The sequence below is a fragment of the Phallusia mammillata genome, chromosome 1 (assembly GCF_965637545.1).
Source record: "Phallusia mammillata chromosome 1, kaPhaMamm4.hap1.1, whole genome shotgun sequence".
Taxonomy (NCBI): domain Eukaryota; kingdom Metazoa; phylum Chordata; class Ascidiacea; order Phlebobranchia; family Ascidiidae; genus Phallusia; species Phallusia mammillata.
This window is the reverse complement of record NC_137252.1, coordinates 55,122-78,877: the sequence shown is the minus strand read 5'-3', so window position 1 is coordinate 78,877 and position 23,756 is coordinate 55,122. Positions and strand designations below refer to the sequence as shown.

General features: G+C 38.3%; 3 protein-coding genes across 3 annotated transcripts; 2 read left to right on the top strand and 1 right to left on the bottom strand.

Annotated features, from left to right (window-relative positions):
* The first annotated feature begins 407 nt into the window (after positions 1-407).
* LOC145209062 (damage-control phosphatase 1-like) lies at positions 408-3,435 on the top strand. Its single transcript, XM_080079313.1, has 7 exons — positions 408-561; positions 739-844; positions 1,279-1,418; positions 1,744-1,839; positions 1,899-2,064; positions 2,398-2,565; positions 2,707-3,435. The coding sequence occupies exons 1-7, from the start codon at positions 518-520 to the stop codon at positions 3,304-3,306; spliced, it is 1,320 nt and encodes a 439-aa protein (XP_079935439.1). The 5' UTR covers positions 408-517; the 3' UTR covers positions 3,307-3,435.
* A 2,364-nt stretch (positions 3,436-5,799) lies between these two features.
* Positions 5,800-19,111, top strand: LOC145209060 (uncharacterized). The gene is made up of 28 exons (XM_080079310.1): positions 5,800-5,932; positions 5,990-6,166; positions 6,774-6,912; positions 7,008-7,123; positions 7,388-7,546; positions 7,604-7,798; positions 7,870-7,970; positions 8,174-8,278; positions 8,342-8,438; positions 8,521-8,621; positions 11,369-11,473; positions 12,459-12,555; positions 12,875-12,965; positions 13,178-13,251; positions 13,596-13,729; positions 13,789-13,885; positions 14,116-14,318; positions 14,715-14,846; positions 15,162-15,301; positions 15,361-15,496; positions 15,644-15,744; positions 16,963-17,051; positions 17,109-17,182; positions 17,487-17,612; positions 17,809-17,919; positions 17,991-18,136; positions 18,319-18,454; positions 18,521-19,111. The coding sequence occupies exons 1-28, from the start codon at positions 5,860-5,862 to the stop codon at positions 18,593-18,595; spliced, it is 3,330 nt and encodes a 1,109-aa protein (XP_079935436.1). The 5' UTR covers positions 5,800-5,859; the 3' UTR covers positions 18,596-19,111.
* Positions 19,112-20,711: 1,600 nt separating this feature from the next.
* On the bottom strand, positions 20,712-23,744 carry LOC145238838 (uncharacterized). The gene is made up of 7 exons (XM_080102118.1): positions 22,806-23,744; positions 22,410-22,581; positions 22,284-22,351; positions 22,041-22,224; positions 21,728-21,862; positions 21,561-21,666; positions 20,712-20,818 (listed from the first exon to the last, which is right to left on the bottom strand). Exons 1-7 carry the CDS (start codon positions 22,832-22,834, stop codon positions 20,712-20,714), a joined length of 801 nt encoding a protein of 266 aa, XP_079958244.1. The 5' UTR covers positions 22,835-23,744.
* Positions 23,745-23,756: the final 12 nt, after the last annotated feature.

Here is a 23,756-nt window from a genome sequence, read left to right as displayed (position 1 = left end):
TTTGCGACACAGGTCAACAGGTACAGTACACGTATCAACAGTTGCAAGACGATGAAACAATCGCTGCAATCACTATAGGAAAATACAGCATGCCATAAGTCACACATAAAGCCATGAATTAATTTAGGTCACAAATCGAATTAAACACTCACCGACAATCACGGTAAACAGCCTTCACTTGAAGATTAATTAGTCAGTCGTCACAATATTTAATTTAGCCTTATTCGTCTCTAAAAATGCAACACAAACGAATTTACTTAATGCAGTAATAAATCACCTTACTCGACCACGTTGTACAGTAAAATGAACTAATCATTGCAACATACAGACAAAGGCCTTCTAATTTTACTGTTACGCACATGGCGATTGTAACGTCATAGCAGTGGAATAATGAGACAAGTTAATCATGCGTAACTGAACGTGGAGATGTAACACTTGCCTTGTTCAACGTTTGAATGTTGGTATGTGCTGAACTGCTGATATTATTATAGAGATCTCGAACAAAACAATTACAATAATGGATTTGGATCTGCCCGTCCCCCTCTCTGCTTCGTACAAGGGGTAAGTTAAAAAATAATGGTGGCAAAATGTTTTGATCAAGTTTGGGACAAAGCAATGCTCTCACGATTTTATGTATTTTTCAAAGCGTTGTAAAATCAATTGTTTGTTTATGTGCTTTATTTTTGCAGCATTTGTGCAAGTTCTGTGTCAAACCTTTTACTACAATCCATTTTGTAGAACATTTGCTTATGGCACAGTGAAAGACCGGATTCCTAAAATCCTCACGAAACTTGTGGATACTTGTCACAAGCAAGTAAAGAACGTTGAAGAACTTCATGGGAAAGTGAGTGTTTTGGGATTCCTTATTTAGATAAAGCAAACTAGTTTACAATTGTTGGTTATGAAATCTTTAAACTACAAGTCCAAAAAAAGACTATTTTTAAAATTTTGTCACTAGGCTCTTTATATGCATACAAAGATATTTTTCTGAATATTATGATTTTTGATGTATATATTTTATTTTATACTTTAAAACAACGTTGCACGACTATAAACTCAAAATGGCTCAAAATTACTGGCTCAAAATGCCTGTGTTTACAATCTTGTAAATGTTCAACTAATTTGCAGTTTAGTAGTCTTGGTGTTGTTGTAAATGAATGATTACATCCGACGTCTACAGTTATCTCCTGAAAACCCTATTAAAAAAAACGTATTTAATTGAGTTTTAATGGTATTTATTTCTTGTGTTTTCAATACATTACATGTTTTCTATCACAGGATGGCTGTGTTGATGCATTGTCAGTTGTTGGAAAACTTTCCCAACTTAGAAGTGAAATAATGACAGACAAGCCATTGACCTACTTAGACGACACCCTGCCAGATGTTCATATCTGGAATCAACGATTTGACACTTATGTGTAAGACAATCAATATTGAAGTTTAATGTAAACCAATATTGTTCACAATATTTATATGTAACAACAGTTATAAAAACTTTGGTTCATAATATTACAGGTCTATTTATACTGTGAATGTTTGTTGCTAGTTTCACTTATTTTTTGTATTTTTGCCCCATTAAACTATCTATTTTATTTGTAAAGAACTGGTTCACTTAAAAAGATATAGTCTTTCACTATTAAACAAAGACACATAGTCTTCCCAAAAATACTAAGAATCAAACCAAAGCTTTTCTTGTTTACTTAACTTTGGATCAACACAATGAATGTTTCTTGTTGTTTTTAGGAAAGACAAAGGTCAATTGCCCACATGGTTCACGGCTCCTTGGTTGTACATTGAATGTTATATGTATCGGAAAATACAAGGGATCATACACAAGAGGTATTTTTACAATATTTTGCAGCAAAAACAATTTTACCTATTTTGTGTTGTACATATAGTAAGTTTATGTCCAACTTTGACACATTCATGGATCAAAAACAGAGAGCATTAGAACAATCTTTAGATGCTGTGAGGAGCTTGACAAAATTTCTGCATGACTGTACAGGTGCTGGCAAACTAAATGATTGTAATCACGTGAAAAGCCTTTTCTCAGACTTTATTCAGGTGTGTATTGCATTAGGATTTTCCTACACGACTTTAAATATTTCTCTGTGTTATATTTACTGTGGTAATGTGAATGAAATGTGGCTGTCTCAAAGTTTAGTGGTTGAGATTCTAAAAATTACTAAATGCTAATGAAATAACACAAAGTTTAATACAGTTGGGGTAAAAAGGTAAGCCCTTAAAATAAAGTTTGTTTTTTATACAACATCCAAACTTTTGTGTGTTGGGATGTAAGGGTTATATTAAAAAAACTGTTATGTACCTTTGTCAAAATTTACCATGATGTATGTGAAGTGGTAACAATTTATTTTATTCATGTTTTTATGAACTTAGATATCATTGTGGGGCAACAAATGTGATTTATCTATATCTGGCGGAGAGGAGAATGCACAATCAACTGCTGGGCCACATGAAAATCTGCAGGCACTTCATAAATTTGTTTTGGTAAATGACATTGACAAAATGTGGAAGCATTTAAACACTGTTCAAAAAAACAAACAGGTAAATCAGAATGCTCATAAATTTTACATGTTCTTTTATTATTACGAAAAGTTTGTTCAATGTTGACTTTCAATTGTAAATAAATATTCAGTAAGGGGTTTTTGTTGTGTTTTAAAATCAAGTTGTGAATATTATTTCCAGGTGCACATTGACATTATTCTTGACAACGCCGGATTTGAGCTTTTCACAGACTTGGTATTGTGTGAGTTTTTGTTGAAGACAAAACTTGTTGATTCTATTCGGCTTCACCCGAAAATAATGCCATGGTTTGTATCCGATGTAACCAACAGCGACTTCCAGTGGACACTTGATCGTTTAGAGAGCGAACCGCTGGATGGCGTAGCGGAGTTCATTGGCAGTTTGCGCGAACGCATCAATGACAAGCAAATACAGTTGGAACGATCTGATGCAATGACAATGTTTTGGTCGTTTCCAGACGCATTTTGCCGCATGCAAAAATCGTCCCCTCAACTTTACAATTATTTGTCCAAATCTGATCTGATTATATTTAAGGGTGATTTGAATTACCGGAAACTGGTTGGTGATCTCGACTGGCCCCACGAAACCCCGTTTGCTACAACTCTACGGGGATTTACCCCTGCACCCCTTTGTGCGCTTAGGACGTCCAAAGCGAATGTAATGGTCGGTCTTGAACCTGGCCAAGCAGAACGTGCAGAATCGGAGGATGAGAATTGGATGGTTGCCGGGAAATATGCTGTGATTCAAACCTGGATGCCATAAAATTGTTTCCCTAAAAATTTGTTCCCGCACTTACTACCCTATGCATTTAATGGGCAATGTAACAAGTTCCGCGTGTAAACTTGCTGATTAGGTGAGCGGTTCAGTAAATAAACGACAATTTTAACAGATTGTTAATTTGGTTTGCCCTTGCGAGAAAAAAGTCTGTTTTGGGGTTTTTCGCATATTTTTTAAACTTATAAATTGGAAGGCTTAAGCTGAAACCGTAGTTTTCTGTTTCTTTTTATCTATCTGATCGACGACTACACTATTGATGATTTTGTGTGAATATTTATTTTTTTGAGCGCAAACCGTAAAAATGGAACCAGAAATCAAGCTAAAACGCGCAACATTTTAAGGAGATTCATATTTCCAAGCTTTCTAAGTTGGATCTTGCAAAGTGGTCTGACACACTTGTGCTTGTTTACAAGTTCTAAAGCTGATGATCAACCGATTTTGCGAGGACTTAAAAACAAGGTCGAACTCCCAGCTTGTCATGCAATGATTCTTAAGGCCAAAACTGGGTGAATTAAAACTTTGTTGCAATTATACAGACAGTGTGTGTCACACACTATTCCCATGATCTATCCCGGTTCGTACGAATGTTCTGTGAACTTCGTGCTATCTTAAAGGGTGGGTGGCGGGCTAAAATTATTGTTGGGTTGTTACTGAATTGAAACAACTTGAAAGCAACTCACTGTCAACTGGGATAATCTAACTTTGTGGTATTTCAAATACTGAGGCACTGTAAAACTTTTGGCTATGATAAAGGGTCTGATCCCTTTAATGTCACGAGAACCTGCTTATTCGATGATCCAGATGAGAATCTTTTGAACAACTGCAAAGGCATTAATTATTTATTGCTCAAGGTGACAGTGCTGGATTAAGGGTCTGCTGGCATGTAGGCACAAGTGGCCCGAAAATCAGGGTTGCCAGCTAAAAAATAGAATTATCAGTGTTGTCAAATCATTGTTGTAAAGTGGCCTCGATTTTTGACTGGCCTGTAGGCACGTGCCTACTTTGCCTAATGGTTAATCCGGCACTGCAAGGTGACCTTCATGACGCAGAAATGGTTACTTTGCGTCCAAAATTTCAGTGCCCGACATGCGTGTAACGATCAACTGATCTGTATAGAGTGTTGGGAGATTAAAAATACCAGGCCTGAAATTTGAAATTACCCCCATAGTTGACTGGTAGATCCGAGTTCGAACTCGACAGTTTGAAGTTTGGCGCATTCCTGTTTAAATGGGCCGCAGTCAATACACAGGTTTGTGTTAACGTAAAAAGATAATCCCATTTATGTGAGTAGTTTTCCTTCCACTTTCATAGCGCCACTTGTCGTTGATGACGTCAGCCTGTGGTGATTCACGTGCCCCGTTTTGTTTGATGACGTCATCAGGTCATGTTGCGCCGACCCCGTTAAGTTTCAGCATCCGCAAATAAGTTGACGCATTGCATCGAACCTGGCTAGGTGTAAGTCTGCGCGTGTGGTTGTTTTAGTTCAAGCAGGCGGAATATTTCTGAAATAGAATAACGAGTAAAGCAACAAATAGTGGCCGTTTTTACGAACTGAAAGTTCACCTATACTGTTTGGATATTTGCTTTTTCCCCACAAACGTTGAAAGTCCCGCCGAGCTGTGACGCTTTTCATCTTTACTTCAACTTAACAGGAAACTCGCAAGGGAACTACGTTAGAAAGAAGGCTGCTTAAGCAAAAAGTTCAATGTACGCATACAGGTGCGCAACGATAACGTTGTATTAAGTTATATTTATTTGTAATTGTTAGTAAAGCTGTCAATTGGCCGGTTGGTGGCTAAGGAACATGTGAATGAAACAGTGTAATGTGACCTGTTATTGATGTTATATTACGTTTATTGTTAATTAATCAATAACAGGTTTAATGCGTCCATTGCAAAGCAAGCAATATTTATTAGCTCGGTGTAATGAGCATTACGTTTGCGCAACGAGGTCAGTCACACAACAGCGAATGTGGATTTTTCGCATTTTGATAGCCTACAGCCAAAATAAAATCCTTGTCACACAAAAACGTTTGCGTCTCATTGGTCCCTGTTGGGACTATGTACCTATCTGTTGAGTTTTGTTTTTGTTTGTCCTCGTGGGAAGCGCAGTAAACCACTGCAAGTAGGCTATGTTGATAGATAATAACATAAGTCGTCAGATTTCAATTTGAAAGTAACTTATTTTTCGTGGTAAGCAGATAAAATGGTGGCCGGCTTAAAAACCCAACAGTAATTCTTATAAGTGTGTTGAGATACTTTCGCTTGTTGAAAAAACTATAAACACAATAACAATAAAACAATCATCAAGGCGGAAACAGCTGCGCATCGTTCGAATGTTGTTTTCACCCTGAGGTTTACATCATCAAGTTTAGACATGAGACAACGTTTAAACCTTTTCTAGTTCTGATCTTATGACAAGCTTTGGTAAAATAGATCGATGTGTTATGTTTGTTTTTCTTGTTATGCTCAGATTTAGCCAGAAAATGTGAATTATAATTTTTTCTACTTTTCATATTGCTTTTCACTCTAATCGGTGATGGCTGCCGGTTTTAAGTATTGGATTCTATTCATATTGTTGCAAATCCACATTTGCTCGTCTCAAACCGCAAGTAAGTGGTGTTTGAACGTATTTACGGCGACGCTTTATAATGGGGGTTGTGTGTCAGGTTGCAAGATGACTGTAGCAGCAGTGAAGGACACAGTGTTGCTGTTATCTGATGATCTTAAGAGTATAAAGAATGCAAACAATAAATGTTCTTTACTGGGTGGAAATCTTGCAATGACTGATGACCCACAGGTCAACACAACTCTCACTCAACTCATGACAGACAAATACACGACAGGTAACGTTTGGATGGTCTTTGGTGGTTTTTGGTTTAGCACAGCTACAGACAGAAGGGGGATTTTGAAACGTGATAAGGAACCGATCTCTTCCTGCTAAACTGCGTTGATGGAGACGTATAGAAACCGGCTTGAATAAGGAAGTTGTGCATTCGTTATTTTAAACTCTTTACATTTTTCGTCCAATACCCCACTGTAAACAAAACGCCATCATAATTTCAAGAGCAAATTGTAAATATTTGTTGCATAAAAGATTTGTTATTAGAATGTAAAATCTTATTGCTTCGGAAAACAACTTTGCTTCTCCGATATACTGAGATAATGAAACTTATTGCTGGACTTCAGCGTTTCTGGTGGTTCGGTGTAAACAGTGTTTTACTCACTCTGCCACGGAAAGCTATTGTGCAGTGATCAGTTACCGAGTCTACCGCGAATAACTTGTTTTCCAATAGAGACGTGCTCCACTCTTACTTGTTTCCAAAAGCATTCCCCAAAGTTGCAAAATAATAATTGTTTTGTGTTTTTATTCTGCAAAGTTTGCTACAAACTAAACTACTTACGTGGAGAAAAGGTGGCGCAACAAACGAAAACATATTTTGTATTTTTCAGGTTTCCAGCGAGTTTACATTTTTTACGATTCAGTGCATTCAAATCGGTCCAGATTCTCGTACAAGCCGGCAGAGGTGGATTACTGGAAAAGTTCTAAAGATCTCGGACATCTGTGGTATCTTGACTTGTTTCGCAGCCGGTAAATTATTTTGTATTCTCGTGCGTTGAAGCTTCACATGTAAATGAAACTCGGATAATGCCCGTTAATCTCTCGCTTATTCGTTGCTTGTCTAGTGGTAATTTGAAAACACCATTGAAGATGTTCTTTTGTATTGCTCCTGACTCTGCGCGGCTCAAGTGGTCGGTGAGGGCAGGAAGAAACTGCGAAGTGAATTCTCCAAAATGGAACGGTAAAACTTGGTATAATTATTTGAGCGGGATTTAAAATGTGAAAAATTAAAACCACTGTTGCCGTTACGTAATGTAAGCTGTTGACTGCATGTAACCACATTGCAAAGGCCTAAATATTGTGAGTTGAAAACGCACCAGTTTAAATGTGGAAGTATTGTGTTTAGTATCACCACGGCCAACTGCATATGTTACTTTTATCTGACTTACAGCGCCCCAAAGTGGAAGGTTAATGCCCGAATGTATTATTCCTGCTTGTTTTCCAGGTTGGCGTTTTCAGTTCTCCTTACTTGCACGAAGAAAATGGAAAGTTGGTTTCCAACCTATATTTATGTTTTCCAATTCCATCCATTCAACCATGTTGCGAACTGTAAACATGACATACGGATCTTTTGATCAATACAAAAAAACATTTTATGCTCCAAGTATGTAGCACTGTCAAAACATATTTACAAAATAAAATGCTGAAATGTCTATCTCAGGTGTTAATGTTATGATTGGGGCTCGATTTAAAAAGTCATTGAATGGCTGGTATTGGAGCGACGGATCTCCGGCAAACTTTCCCGTTTCCAACGTTACAACTTGTCAGCAGGGAGCGTTGCATTATGGGATCGGGTGGGAGCAGTCAAGCATGAACTGCAGTGGTGAACCGGCTTACTACGCTTGCCAAGTGAAATGTGAGTAATTTGTGTCTGTTTCTGTTAGATTTTTGTACATAACCTGACCTCTGCCTAACTTTCATTCTCAGTCAAAGCGAGGGTGGAAACATTTCCATGCAACGCTTCAACTGTGCTTGTCAGTTGGACTGGACTTGATCAATTCATCATCAACAACAATCTCACTGCACGGGTAATTTTGATCCAGAAACCAGGAAAATGTTTGACAGCTATTCTCGATTTATTGTAGTTTAGTTAAGAACAAATCCAAAGGTTTCATGCAGTTTACTAACGTAAAAATCAAATTCAAGTTGAAAAATATGATCGAAAAAAACATGGCGCTCATATTTGTCAATCTCTCAAATAATTTTAATCATTTTGTTGTGACTTACACAGGTTGAAATACAGATCCCTGAACTTAAATGGGGAACGATCTTGCCGTATGCGGATCGGTCAACAGTGATTGAAAGTCTGAGTCGTGCAACCAACTACAACATAAATGTTAGTTGCGCAATCCCAGAAAGTTAACTGAGTATTCGATGGAATTTACCTGTTTTTTTGTAGATCACCGCGATCTTAACCGGATGTCAAACTTTATACGTCACTTCCGCTCTGGTAGTTGCAACTCCGGGTAACTCCCCGTCGACGTGCTATCCTCCAGGTAACCATGGCAACCAAAACCTCCTCTTATTGGTCATTGCGCATATTTCAGTTCAGTAATTTATCGAGTGTTTGTTGCGCAGCTGTTCTTGCTGCGGAGACGTTTGAATGCGATTCCTCCACTGCAGTTGTCAGTTGGACTGGACTTGATCAGTTTATCAACGACAGCAAATTAAATTCTCAGGTACCTTCAATCAAACAAACAGAAACAATAAATAAAACCAAATCACAGATCTATAATCGTGAACGGAATTGTACTTTTTGCTTCCCATAAACACATACAGGGCCGGATTAACACCATTAGAGGCCCTAAGCACTAAAACAATTTGGTGCCCCTTACACCATTTTTAATTCGAAATATAAACGTAAAACAAAATTATTCATCGAGATTTCGATTTTAACAGAATACACAGCAAGGGTAATAGACTATAAGCTTAGCTGATATTGAACTTGCAGATTTGTTTCAGAATGTCAGAAATATTCCAAAACTCAATTAAAAACGCCTAATTTTGCTGCTGCCTTCCCCAGTCTCGGCACTGTTGCCCAATTGTAAAACATACTAGTATTAGCGTCGTGTTTAATTTACGTTTGTCACATGCGCAAATATGTTTTCAAACAGCATGCTATTAACTAAGCATTGCCTTACTGCAGGGGTGTCCAAACTTTTTTTAACGGGGGCCAAATTTTACCAGGTAATGACGCCCGCGGGCCAACGTTATTTCAGAATTAAGACACAAATTTACAGGATTTAAGGAAATTTTGTGATTTTGTTGAGTCAGCACCTTCCTTTTTACCGGTAAATGAAGTTCCATGGAAAGCTTTTGCGTGATGTATCGTCGCCAAAACCCAAAAACTTAATCCAAAGTTCCAAACTATGGCGGGCCATACGCAACACAATTTAAAAAAAAACAGCCGCGGGCCACTTAAAATGCCGTCGGGGGCCGCATTTGGCCCGCGGGCCGCAGTTTGGACACCCCTGCCTTACTGTCTTGACCAGGGGTGCCCAATCTTTTTTGACTCAAGACCGACGTTTGAGGTAGTGTAGTCCAACTCTCGGGATCTACCATTCGAATACAAACTAACAAGATAATGCAAGACTATGTGTGTATTACTAAAGGAAAACTAGCATTTTCCGAGCCCTGTTTTACGTTTTTTATCGTGGTTTGGGGTGACTTTTTACACTACATTGAACTTAATTGTTTATAATTCATCCGAAGCTAATCTTGATAATACAAAAAGTACCAGCACAAAGTAACCATTACTACTGTAACTATTATTTTTGTGACGTAACTATTACTTTTGTGACTTTTGCGATGTAAAGCGTCGACTGAGTATTTGTGGTGTGAACATACCCTAATGCAGTGGTTCTTAATCTTTTTATAACGGCCGAACCCCTACGATATTCTTCAGCCTTTGGTCGAACCCCAAAGTTACATCCTAGGTTTTTAACCCATTTTGTTTGGTGGGTCATAATTAGTTTTTGTTCAAACGTAGTGGAAACAGTTACTGTTTGTCATTTTGTTAAATTCTGACATAATAATACAAGCAACTTGTTTCAAGATTGCTATAATTCCGGCAATTTTTAGTTTTTACCAAAATGAAGCATTGTATTTTTAGCATCTGTACACTAACATGAAAAAGATGAAGTAATAAGTTTTTGCTGCCAACAAAATTTCGTTGTTTTTCTGCTTACGAACAACGCGCACAGTGCTCTTTGTTACGTCAACAAAAGAAAATAAAACCTTAGTGCAGGGGTGCACAACCTTGTTGCTAGGACGACCGCATCGCAGATTCTTATTTCACCAACGGCAGCCATTTACCTGCTTTTTTGTTTTGAAATACTTGGTTTATATCATATATATATACCCTGTAATAGCGCCCCAAAAGCCCAGATAAATTTCGAGCTTGGTGCACACAACGTGGAGATCAATCTTAGGTTTTTATGATGTCATAATCTATATTGTGATGCTTGTGGTACCTGTTTTGATTGCATTGTTTGCACACAATGGGCGTACAAAAAGTCTGACGCGTATGCTTATGATATACTCTTTTTAGTACCGCAAAAACTGTTTAGAGCAGTTTAAAAATAAAAATATTCAGCAAAAGAGTTTTACTTACGTCACGGCCGCCTGTACATATATTTTAATAAACATGTTCACTGCCGCACAAACTCGACCCGTACGGCCGCAGGTTGTGCACCCCTGCCTTAGTGTAACCTTCCAGCGTTTTGATATTTGGCAAAAAAGTGCCATCTTTAGCGACTATAGACCCTAAGCTTTGACGAAAACGAGTATTTGTATTGTACTTCAAAAAGACCTTCGTCGAACCCCTGATTCGGCTTTGCCGAACCCCGGTTAAGAACCACTGCCCTAATGAATAACTTTTACAATAAAGTCATCTATGTAGGGCAGCATTCCCTAAAAACGCATTACAAATCAATTATTTTAAATAATTTTCTGAATCCCTCGCGATCGACTTGATATCAGTCCGAGATCGACCAGTCGATCGCGATCGACGGGTTGGGCACCCATGAGTCTTGACTGTTTTAGGTTTTAACAAACAAAGCAACGTTGTTACGTCATATAGCACGCAATCAATCCCTTTGTCAGTTATTTTATTCGATTTTCTCGCTTTATAAACAGAACTTATTTATTTTCATTACATTTTGAATATAGTTGTAGTTTTTTGTTAGATTTAATAATTTACCTAGAAACCATTTCTGTGGTGCCCTTCCTTTACTTGATGCCCTAAGCACGTGCTTATATTGCTTATAGGTTAATCCAGCACTGAAAACATACATATTAATCCAGAAACAAATGGACAAATTTTACGGAAATAAGCAATTATTCGTCTAATTATTCTTGAATTACGGTGAAATTTCATCGTCTTAGCAATATAAGGAAGTGATCTAAGTCCTCTAAACAAATACAGGTTGAAATCCACATCCTTGAGGCGGGCAACAAGGTTTTGTCATCTTATTCAAGCTATTCGGCAACCATCCGGAATCTTAATGATTCAACGCGTTACAGCGTTCAGGTCAGTAAGAAATCCGAATTTAGTGAAACTGACATGTTTCGTGTTCGTTGTAAGCAGGGATGTGGTGTTGGTTCACTTTACCACCGACTTCAACTCCATAGCCCTGGTTGTGAGCCTCACAGGGGTCCGCAACCTTCTAGGCCAGTGCTTCCCAACCTTTTTCACCTCACGGCCCACTTTTCAAAAAAAAATTTTTTGGCGGACCACTGTTTCACATTGCGACAAAACCACACTGGAAAAAGAACAAAAATAAGAAAGAAAAATAATAACCGCACAAGCAATACTTCTGCTAATCTGATTTGATATGATGACATCAAGTCGGAGTTTATTGGGAGACAAGCTTACACGCAGTGCAGCATTTTGTGTTTCAGTGTTTCGTGATAGTTACTAATATAGTGTTTCTTGATAGTTACTAATACAAGTAGTGTTGTGATGCGACAATTGCAGTTTTAATACTGCTGTGACGTGACAATTGTAGTTTGTTTGTGTGATAAAGCTTTGTTTAACGTGAAATCTTTTACGACTCTCATAGTAAGTAATATTATATTTTAGAGTAGTATAGTTAAACTTGTAGTACGTTCTCACGAAAACTTTTATATTGGTATTGTAATAGTTTGAAAAGCTTCGCGGCCCACCAGAAATAACGTCGCGGCCCACCGGTTGGGAAGCGCTGTTCTAGGCGACGCGTAATAGTGGTTCGTGCCAGCAGATATCACTAATAAAGAGAAAGCAGAGTGTTTTGTGCATGGCTGAATTTTAAGACAATGGCATGATAAAAAATATAAGCAAGCAGTGTAACAGGTTAAATTGTTACTTCAATATAAACACGCAAATCGGTTGGCGTGCCATAAAAAACCACCTTGCGTGCCAACCTTGGCACGCCTGCCAGGGGTTGATAACCATTGGTTGCAATATGAATCAAGCGAAAGTATCAAGCAAGTGCTGTTGTGGCTGACGTTGACGTACAAAGTTCTTTGTGCCACAGGTCACAGTGATTATAACTGGTTCGATCAACACAAACATCACATCCAATCTGACAGTAACAACTCCGGGGAATCCCCCTCCAAGTTGTTTTCCTTCAGGTAAAACTTAAACTAAATATGGAGACATGGATTTAAACTGTGGTAAAACCACGGGAGGTCAGGTATTATCATTAAAAATTCAATGAAACTAACTCTAAAATTTAGTTCTCAATGTAAAATTAAAAAAAACTTACTTCCTAACCCAACCCCTCTTTGGCCGTTAAATAAATAATTCAGCTCTTCACGCCACCTATCGAAAATTAGCTAAACGTGCGGCTGACGTGAGTTATGGTTTAAGTATCTCTAGCCTTTGTAACGTTTATCGGAGCGAAATCATGTTGGACACAATTGTTGGATGTTAACCGCTTCTTAACTTCAGGTTCTTCAGGCGGCACCGTTGCTGGTTTGCTTGTTGGGATTCTGCTTCTAATCTTTATTCTGGCATTTCTCGTACTGCATCGAAAACGAAGGTGTGATAGATTAGTTGTTTTGAAGCGAATGTTGTGGCCGTTATAACTCTGCTTGAACGATGGTAGTGTTGGAATTTGTTTGAAACTTTGACGTCCTTAAACGAGACCGATTCGAAAACACACATATGCAAAAGTTTTTAAGTAACAATTCACGCAAAAGTTTTTAAGTAACAATACACGTGGAAATTTTTACACTTAACAATCCATTTCAGAGCACACAGCGCAACCGAGTTAAGCGGATCCCTGCATGTTTCAAACGGTCGATCACAGCAACAAACAGCGGAAGGTAAAACTTTGACGTTTCTGCAAGCAACCAGCAGTCTGTACAACTCCCTTAGAAAACTTAACAATAATAATAAACTGATTATATAAGATATTGCTGCCAGGCATAATATCAACCTTATAGAGTCTCTTCTGGCAAATGTAATTTTATTCCGACGTTTCGACGTCTTATACAGGTCGCTTTCATCAGGGTAAATAACACTGAATGCGCGTATGATGTTATTCATTATTTTGAAACCTATTATAACTGATAGTGAACAAGCCTAAGACTCTTAAATGCTTGCTACGATTCTGGATTTGATCTGCTCATTTTATTTAAAAAATCATAAACAAAAAAAGTGTTTCCAGGCAACGATGACGTCTACGAAAACGTCACATTCGATGAAGAATCAGGCAGACATTATTACGTCACCAACAAACTGTTTGACATGTACAGAAAATATTCTGAGTCAGGATTTAGTTTGTTTTCCAAAGAGTTTGAGGTTTGCTATGTCATGCTAAGGTTCAAAGGCAAAAAAATTAATAAACATCTAATCCTCAGTTGATGGTAAATGAAAGTGAACGCATCCAACATTCAAGAGAAGTTTCACGGTTGCCTCAAAACGCGACCAAAAACCGCTACAAGAATATATTCCCATGTAAGTCGATTGAAAATGTGGGTCATTTAAACAAAAAAGTACCCTGCACAGTTACATTGTTTTGATACTAACGTTGCAGCCGACAAGTGTTTCTGCTCTTAGCCAGTTTAACAGGCACGTTTATGCTTGTGTGTCTGTAGTGGAGATACCATGCATTTGCCGGCATTTGTTGATTAAACTTTCCCAGCATAACAATAACCGCACGTTCAACCACGGAGTTTGTTCAACAGACGATGATGCTCGAGTGGTTTTGCAAGGAAGTGGTGGAAACGATTACATCAACGCCGCTTATATACCGGGTTACGATAACGAGAGGAAGTTTATTGCCACTCAGGGTCCGAAGAAAGAGACAATCAACGATTTCTGGTTGATGGTTTGGCAGGAAAACTCCAACATCATCGTAATGCTCACTGGCTTGATGGAAAACGGAAAGGTTAGCTAAACCGAATATGTGCGCAGTACAGAGTTGTAAACGGGCCTGAAATTGGAGCCCGAACCAGAATCGTTTATGAGAAGTATGTTTTAACCCGAAAGTTTGATTGACAGGCCTAGACATTTAAACCTCAGGAAAGACCAAGACAACAAACACAACAGACAATTGGTCTTGAACAAAGCGTTTAAGGAACCTAAACCCGAACCCGGCCCGAAAAACCTGGCCCGACTTACAACTCTGGCGCAGTAGTTATTCACAAATACTCCGTTTGCAAATGCGCTTTTCTTCTGCTGTTCTTTGCAAAACTTTAACACAGATTTTAATGCTGTTTGATAAAACGCTTGTTTTTCCACCGATTAGTAGAACACGACCCAACAACAAGTTTTGTTTCTTCAGTCAAAGTGTGAACAATATTGGCCCGAAGTTGGATCCCAAACCAAGTTGTCATCAAACCTTCAAGTTCAAGCTCAACAAGAAACAACTATTGGTGGAATCGTTCAACGGAAGTTCGTGTTGTCCGTTGCTGATGTAAGTAGCTGTATCAGATCAAAGGCAAAAAATACAAAATATGGTTGATGGAGTTACTTTCATTGTCAACTCGCCACTATGCGGTACTGATGCGAGTGCTGAACATACCGAGCACTGTAAAGTTTTCCTGTGAAAGTTAACGCTGCTTTTTACATTTAGTGAAGTTTCGATTTCGACACAAAATGCGAACCCTGAGCTTTCTTGTGTCGTGGATATTCAGTTGTAATAGCGATAAAGATAAATACCCTCGTTTGGTCCGGGGAAATTGCCGTATTGTGTAGCAGATGTTTTGTTGAGCATCTAATTTCCTCCCAGGAACAACGAACCATAACACAGTTGCAGTTTACAACTTGGCCCGATCATGGGATTCCAGTAACTACATCCAACATGATCCACCTACGTAACATGGTCGATGATTTGCAAAACACAAATGCTCCAATCATCGTGCACTGCAGGTAAAGACTGACATCCTATGTTGTTTTGATCAATCCATTTAACATATGTCTGTGTGCAGTGCTGGAGTGGGACGCACAGGTACTTACATAGCAATGGACACGTTGTTTCATGAACTTGACGACAAAGGAACAGTTGATGTGCCGCGAACTGTGTTAAGAATGAGAGAAAACCGAACAGACATGATCCAAAACTCGGTGGGTAAATTTGTTTTGCCAATTCCCAAACCTCAGCACATGATTGGTTTAAATTCGGTTCATACAATTTTGTCAAACCTTGAACTTTTCTGCAGATAGTTAAATCTCTTCTGTATTTAAATACGTTTAAATAATTTATTTCTACAGAAACAATACATGTACGTCTATAAACTGCTTATGGAGCGCGAGAGTTTGATGGAAACAGATAAAGATGTGACAGAACTACAATCGATGGCCTCAAGTGAAATGTAACTCACTTTATGCTTGGTAGAATAAATCACACAACTTGTTTGCCAGTTCAACAACTTTGGGGTGTAATTCGGCCTTTGGTTTTCAAACCTATCAGACTTGGTTGTGGTTTTGGGATGGGGTAGGATTTATGTCCCAACTTCAAACCCGTTTACAACCGGTTTCTTATGCAACAATAAGCATCACTGGAGCGGACAAATAAGCATCACTGGATCGTTTATGTGCATCATCGATAACTAGACATAACCAGTGTTGCTACAGTGAATGAAATCTGGGCTTGCAAGCATTTTAGTACGATATAAGGTAATTGATGTGAGAAGTTAGGATTCCCGGGAAATCCCAGCCCGAAACCCCAGGTTTAAAAGCTTTTGCGCATATTGAGTACACACAATTTACGATTGTGAGAACTTAAATGTTGTGCTCAACCAGAGCTGTAAACGGGCCTGAAATTCGAATCCGAACTCGAATCGTTTTTGAGAAGCCCGTTTAGGACCGAAAGTTTGATTGACAGGCCTAAACATTGAAGCCTTAGTAAAGACCAAGACAACAAACACAATAAACAATTGGACTCGAACAAGGCGTTTAAGGGCTGTTCAGGTCCAGTAACTAGCTACTTTACATTTATTCCAAAAATATTTATATATATACTGACATAGAGTGTAAAGTCAGGCCCGAATCAAGCGTTTTTATAATAAAAAAAACCTAAGCCCGAACCCGGCTTGAAAGCCCGGCCCGAACCCGACTCTGGTCCTAACTTTATAACAATGCCTTATTCACACTAAGTGGATTTGGAAAAAAAATATTGTCATTTCCCGTCGCAGATTCGGTTTGCGACCCCCTAATTTAAACAAACATCGATTGTTGGGTCCTAACATCTATAACTACCGAACTGAGGACGTTTTTTGTTCGAATTTATTTTGTGCGTGAAAAGACCTAACTCTTAAAGGTTTTTTTTAAGGTTGGCATTTTTGTGAATATATATCTGCGTATTTTAGCAGACCTTTACGTCGTCCGAATGCGGAAAACACGCGAAAATAAAACGCTAAATTTATCCCTGAATAAAAGTTATTAATTTAAACGTGATATGTAAAAAAAACAAAAATCATTTCAACAAGGGATTGTAGATGAAAACAACCGGAAATTCGCGATTTAGTAATTTTTTTATTTAGTTTCAAAAATTCTGATATATTCCAGTAAGTAATATTTCTCTAACACAGAAACAGAATCCAGGAAAACGAATTCTCACTGCTTTCGAGTTGGAGGTTCGGTGAAGATTGGACGGGAAATTCCTCCGAAGTTACCACATGTAGGGTTGTGTTGCAATGGTTAACAATCATCTGCTTTATTCTTGTAACCTTCACAGACAGAAACAATTCGATAGGGATATGGGACGATGGAGCACAAGCTGTGATGCGCATCGATGCTTCCTGTATTCAGGTAACTTCAACTTAAAACGTTTTTTTTTCATTTCACCGTAAAAATATATTTTAGATGTCGCTTTGTTAATATTTACTCCATCGAAAAGCTAAAACGCTCTAAACACAATTTTTTCTTAATATAATGTAAACGTTATATAATGGTAAATAACATGTAGAAGCATTTCGTGTAAAAAGGCAGACGAAATACGTAACCATAGAAATTTGGTGAAATATAAACAAACTTTCGTGAAGCAACGTCTGTTTCTGATATGACGATGTTGGTTTGGGTGAATTTAAACTCAATTTTTTTCTTCTCGTCACAGGAACACGGATCTTCAGAATTTTTCATCGCAGCAAAAAATCCTACTCCAGGTGAAGAGGAAAACTTTTGGAAGATGGTCGCAACGAGGAGTTTGTCCCTCATAATTGATTTGGACGGAAGCATTAAAGTGAGAATCAATTACCTATATAAACATTTGATGTTTGAATCTAGTTTGCCCGACAAATACTCTCTTGTTTGTGTTCTTATGTAACAAGCCTAGTCGGTTGGGGCAGTATTTGTTCGTTTGAAAGCACTTCATAAAATCGATAAGGACCATTTTTTTAATCCATTTCGATTTTTCCTTCAATATCAACTGTTTTCAGGTTTCGGTTAACGAAGCTTTGCAATATGGCGACGTTTCTGTGTCTGTACTTGATGTAAATGAAGGCGAACTCCAAACTGAAACGACTCTTACCATCTCGTCGAAGTCATTTGTAAGATAACAGTTTGTTACTGACATTAGCATCACTCAGGTTTCAGTCGTGATTTATGAAAATGTTTTTAGAGTGAACAAAATTCTACTCTTCTGCAAGTCAAGGGATGGAGTGACGTGGAACGACCCCCGAAACGAATGGATTTCATCAAAATTATCGAGGAAATGCAACGGCAAAAGTCCAAACAAAATTGCAAGTGTGTCTTGGTGGGATGCAGGTGAAAAACAGATAATATCAATTGCAATGATTTGACCAGTTGGAAAAGCCAATTTACGAAACAAACCATTGCGCCATATTGAAAAATGTTGAATTGACTTTTCGTTACTCTAACTTTTAAATGTTTGAAGTTCATTGCGGTGCATTTAGGCAGTTTGATCACGTGTCTTGATTTATTTTCAGTAACGGATCAACGCGAACTGGGACCTTCATCGCTCTGGTGAACATTCTCGAGCGTTTGAAGGCACAAAAGCGGGTGGATGTATTTCGAACTGTGAAAGACCTGAGAGATATGAGACCGAATATGGTCGACAACAAGGTAATGTTTTTGCGTATGGTTGGTTTACGGAGACTAAATCTCTATGTAATGTTTATCTGTTTACAGGAACTCTACAAATACTGCTACTCGGCAGTGCTTGAATATTCGTCTGATTTTAACACTTATGCCAATTTGTTGTAAACCTCAAGATAGCGCTGTTGCATCCTGGCTTATTTGTGTATTTACGGAAAAACATAAGCAAGCTCTAGCGCGTTGATCTTGGTTTGAGCTTTGTGCGTTTTGTCGTGTTTTTTTAGAACCGCAAAACAAATTGAAGTTTGTTGTTTCTTTTGTACGATTTACCGAAATTCATTTAAAATGATAAGAAATATAAAAAATATCTCTCTGTTGTATAATTTGACCCTGACCCTGGACAAACTTTATTCCCTGGGTAACGTTACACTGAAATATTTTCCTGTTTAAAGCAGTGAAGATTTGTGTGAGGCACAACGGGCAGCGGTCCAGTTTCCGTCTCTTCTTGTTAAGTTTTCGAAACAAAACACAGTTTCGGACCAATGGTGGCAAAATGTAACTGGGCAACCGCTGGGCGACAAAGGACCCTTGTAAGTTTAACGTAACAAGCGTAGCCAATGGTCATGGTAATGTTTACATGCAAAATCAAAATCGTGGAATAAACGTGAAATTGTAAAAGAATCAACACAAGCAATGACCAGCTGCAGACAGTGCACACAGTTTTGACCGACCTCTCAACAGACTGGATTGCCGTTGGATGGCTGCACTAGCCAACAAGGCCTGTCTCTTCACCAGCAGCACTGATAAGACCTTGTACTGACCCTTACGGTAGACAATTAAAAACACTACGTAAATCTAATTCTTTGTTTTAACAAACTAAACGCTGCTTAACTAAACCTGTATGACGCCGAACACCTCAGTTAATTCCAAGTCTATATTTCGACAGAACATGTCGCACAGCACAACGAGCGTATTGCTAGAGTACCGTGTACTACATAACTCTACCATGCACTGATTTTTGCTTAAGAAACACTTGACTTGTATAGCGCTCAGGTCACAATATTACTATGGGAATTTAGTTGTAAACACATCATGAACTACCAGGTCAATGAAGTTCTAAACCGTAATCATGCTTAAATTGCTTTTAGAAACGTCAAATGTAACCTGACTGGAAGACGTAAACACGTAAAGGGTCGGGCCCCAGCAGCGGCGATGTGACTTTTTCTACATTTTAGATATTTAGAATTGCCATAATTCAGGGATTCCGAATCACTAATTTTTTTGGTCCTATGATTTGTCGTTTTTGAGATATTCAATCAAACAATGAGCTCTCGAGCGACACCTTGGTTCAAAATGTAGCAGCGATTGTTACGTCACCTCGTACCAACTTCTAACAATGGCGTTGATCAGCTGTTGTTTTTGTTGCTTGTTTTAGCTTTGATGCGTACATTTTTTTATTGTTTACAACTGATAAAATTAACGTAGATACTTAGTTGACAGTTAAGCAATAAATAACAACTGTTTGCTTAAAAAGGTAGGTGTTTTGTTGTTGACAAAAGCTATTTTCCACGTAACAGAATTATTGTAGGTGTTTATGTACTAACTGTGTGATAATGGAGGAGAGAAAATCATGCGTTTGTTGCCATGAAATTAGTAAGTGCAACAGCAGTTAGCCAAGTTCAACGAATATTCTGAGTCGAATCTGCTTTGTATAAAAGCACATCCTGGATTTGAATCTATATGTCTCAACGTGTATGTATTAGAAGCAGCATGTTATAGATTTAAACGTCAATTCGGAAATCAGGATGAGGGTAACACCTATCACGAGTAAGTTTTACTATACTAACCACTAACATGCAATATGCCACCAGCAACCTCTATGTATTCAGGCGTTACAGATATACTGCCTATAGAAAATTTGTTGAATGGTGCTGAGGAAGACTTCAGAGTTACGTTGCCAGACTGACAGCCACTTGTCAACTATAAGTTGTGAATTGCCTTGTGACGTTGCTGCACAACAATACATGTGGTTGCATAAGCTTTTCACCCAAGGTCCCAACTCTTTGCAATAGGCTTTGTTAGAAAGTGCTGTCAGTTTCTTTTGGATTCCTAAAATTAAAACCATAAAAACAAATATACTGGTGTATGCTCATCTTTTATTTCTAACATATATACTTGTAGCTACATGCCAAACATCAAAATAATGTTTTGTTTGTGACAATTCTTCACTAATGTATTTAATGATTTGTGGATGCCTGTGAGTAACAAAGGCTTTAATAAACAATCACTTGCTTGTGATGTTTTCAATGCATCCCAAGAATCCTTCTTTTTCCATATCATTGCTGTTTACCACTTCATTACTGTAGAAAATATTATATACCATCTGAATACCTGAACAAGATTAATAGCAATTTTATTGTTGCAAAGATCCATCATCCATCATTGTGTATGTACCAAATTTAGCTGAGTGTCCAGGGAAATCTGCAGTTAATTTACTTCTGGTACACCATTTAAGAGATTTAAGAAGTTTTTTTTTACACACAATATATTTTGATTCATAGCTTAGATTGGGTGGTTCCCTACATGAAAATGTATTGATATTATTACACCTTTTTTTTCATAACCACACTTTTTTGTTATTACCAAGTAAATGGCATGACAATAAACTAAATTAGTATGACATAATGGTAATATTAAAGACTTTAATGTTAAATGAGATTATAAAACAATTAACTAAAGCATACCATACGCTGTGCGGCTACTTTTCTTGCAGCTGCTCTCAATGGCATTTCTTGCTGAAATAGCATTTGGCTTTAACACCAGAACTTTTGCCATACCCCTGTCATACTGTATTTTGTTTGTGAAACATTCATCTGTGAAATGTAGGCTACAAAGAACACTGTATTCCGTTGGTCCCTTCCATTTTTTTCACGTTAACAAATTTAATCCAAGCTGACCGCAATCGCTTTATATTTGGAAAGCGAAAAAGTGTCATTTTGCTGGCCTTTTGATTTCCTCTCGAATTGCAACCATACAAAGAACACACTGCAGGCATTTTTGCACACTTGAGTGTAAAAATGAAAACATTTAAACACCAAAATAGCTAAACTGACTAACGTATTTGGCGTCTTACCAACACAAGTTTTTCCATCTTTGATGAGGAAATATCCTTCAGGACAAATACAGCGAGCTGCACCTGTCGTGTCGATACCACACATGTCAGAGCATCCCAATTCCTCCTAGAAAGAAATTTAAACAGATCTAACATATTCACACTTAAGGTAACAATAGAAGATTTACCTTGTTGCAAACAAGTTGGTCATCACTATCAAGTTCAGGTGCAAGGACAAAAGGTCCGAGAGAGATTTTCTTTGTTGCATCATCAGTTTCGTCAGTGATTGATCTTTTGACTGGTTGAGCCGGTTGTGAACAGTCCTGATAAAATCAAGTTAAATAGGAAAGATTACGATTTAAAAGGGATTGTGACTTTGTTTTATGAAATACCACTTCGCTTATGAAGCCATGTTAATGGAGTAGCAAGTCTGGATACACTCGTGTTAACAAACAACTAATTTTAATGGATTCACAAAAATACCCGAAAAACAATTCGTACTATTTTGCAATCGTTGTCGTCCGTTTTTTCGCAGATATTCATTTTGCACGAAAGCCATATCTGCTGTTCCGAATCTTGGACACCTGACCAGCTGAATCCCAGGAACGAAAAGTGAAACTTGTGAGAATCGGTCACATCGTAGATGACATTCCCGCCCGCATCAAGAGGATCAGGCGCCTCACAACTGTGAAAAAGAAATATGTTAAAGTGGAACTTTCCACATCCTCAATTACAAGCGCTCACCCTTTGATGACAACAGGGTAAAAAGTTCCAGTTTCGTCTTCAGTGGCCGCCAGATTACAATCAATTCCCTAACATTTAAAGTAATGTAACAGAGTTGGTATAAAGCATGTTTATTTGACATTATACCTGCAAAGCCAAGTTTGTGTTAGCTCCCACATCGATCTTAACACCAATGTAAACAGGGGATCCAATTGTTATCGTTTGGTCAGTTTCAATTGTAGTAAAACTGTCCGATTGGTAACGAGCCATTTCCATTTTAATTGATGACGATGTTTTGCCCAAATTCAACCTAACGTTGCTGCAGAAGAGGAATTGACCGGTTAATATTTGTCACAGTACGGCAGACCGGCCTAAAAGTAACGATATACAGAAACACGCTAAGAAATGTTTTAAGGTATTATTATTGGATTATACACAAGCACATATTCGTGATTTGGTCTATATTGTTTATGCTCACATGCCACAACATTCACTCACGTATCAGAGTGGGTTCTGCGAATGGGTTCTACATAAATTTCGAACCTGATCATTGCCACTAGAGGTTGATCCATTGTCGCTATTTCTGAACGGTCGTAGGCGCATTGAAACTCCACGATTGGCGAATCCCCATTACGAGTTATTATGTGCGACGACGAGTCAGCAGCGACACCAAGCGAAACTTTGTATGTTACCACAATTTCTGTGTCGCTCTCCTGGAATTAAACAACAAAACAGAAAAAACAATTTTTTTTCGGCTAATTTGCCGAGCTACTTTTTACATCAGTAAACTTGAATCTTACGACCAGGGAGTCGAACCGGAACTGAACCCGAACCCGCGAACCGGTTTGAGCGGTTAATTTCATTAAACCCGAACCGAATCCGAACCGCTAACTACGCTTTTCTGAAAACCCGAACCGGAGTTGAACCCCATATTTTGTTTGGCGTTGGACCCGAACCGGAACCGAACCAGTAAAAAATGCAGTCTATTTTAAATGTTGTGATTTTTACTGAAAACAACGCACTGAAGAATACGCGAGATAACACTTATAGGGCGTGTCAAAAATAACAGTGCACCTGCAAAATATTTTCGGAGTTTGATAAGGACAGGTAGATGATGGGTAGAATTAAATTTGAACCGGTTTAAAAACCGCAAACCGGTTCGGACCCGATAATTTGTCCAAACCGGAACAAAACCCGAACCCGAAAATATACATTTTTTAAAACCTGAACCGAACCCGAACCCTTAAAAACAAAAACAAATGAACCCGAACCGAACCTGAACCCATATGACAAGCGGTTCGACTCCCTGCTTACGACTATGTTTGCAGCACATTGTCCAATTCCACTCAGGAAATTCATGTCATACTCGTCAGTCTGGGCATTCTTTACTGCAAAGCAGTTGTCAAGTGGTGTCGAATCGTCACCGATCATTTCAAGCTCTTCGCCGGCTCCGGGTAGCTTGGATCGGACGTACTTTCCTGGCAGGCTGCGGAA

What these genes read in the sequence shown, in the direction of transcription:
- LOC145238838 (XM_080102118.1), bottom strand. Translation starts at nt 22,834, where the DNA reads ATGGATCAACCTCTAGTGGCAATGATCAG. An exon ending in TACCCTGTTGTCATCAAAGG is followed by an intron (nt 22,225 to 22,283) that starts GTGAGCGCTTGT and finishes TCTTTTTCACAG; the next exon opens with TTGTGAGGCGCCTGATCCTC. An exon ending in AGATGGAAAAACTTGTGTTG is followed by an intron (nt 20,819 to 21,560) that starts GTAAGACGCCAA and finishes AATCTTGTTCAG; the next exon opens with GTATTCAGATGGTATATAAT.
- LOC145209060 (XM_080079310.1), top strand. Translation starts at nt 5,860, where the DNA reads ATGGCTGCCGGTTTTAAGTATTGGATTCTATTCATATTGTTGCAAATC. An exon ending in TTGCTCGTCTCAAACCGCAA is followed by an intron (nt 5,933 to 5,989) that starts GTAAGTGGTGTT and finishes GTTGTGTGTCAG; the next exon opens with GTTGCAAGATGACTGTAGCA. An exon ending in CCATCTCGTCGAAGTCATTT is followed by an intron (nt 17,920 to 17,990) that starts GTAAGATAACAG and finishes AAATGTTTTTAG; the next exon opens with AGTGAACAAAATTCTACTCT.
- LOC145209062 (XM_080079313.1), top strand. Translation starts at nt 518, where the DNA reads ATGGATTTGGATCTGCCCGTCCCCCTCTCTGCTTCGTACAAGGG. An exon ending in CAAGGGATCATACACAAGAG is followed by an intron (nt 1,840 to 1,898) that starts GTATTTTTACAA and finishes TTGTACATATAG; the next exon opens with TAAGTTTATGTCCAACTTTG. An exon ending in TTTTCTCAGACTTTATTCAG is followed by an intron (nt 2,065 to 2,397) that starts GTGTGTATTGCA and finishes TTATGAACTTAG; the next exon opens with ATATCATTGTGGGGCAACAA.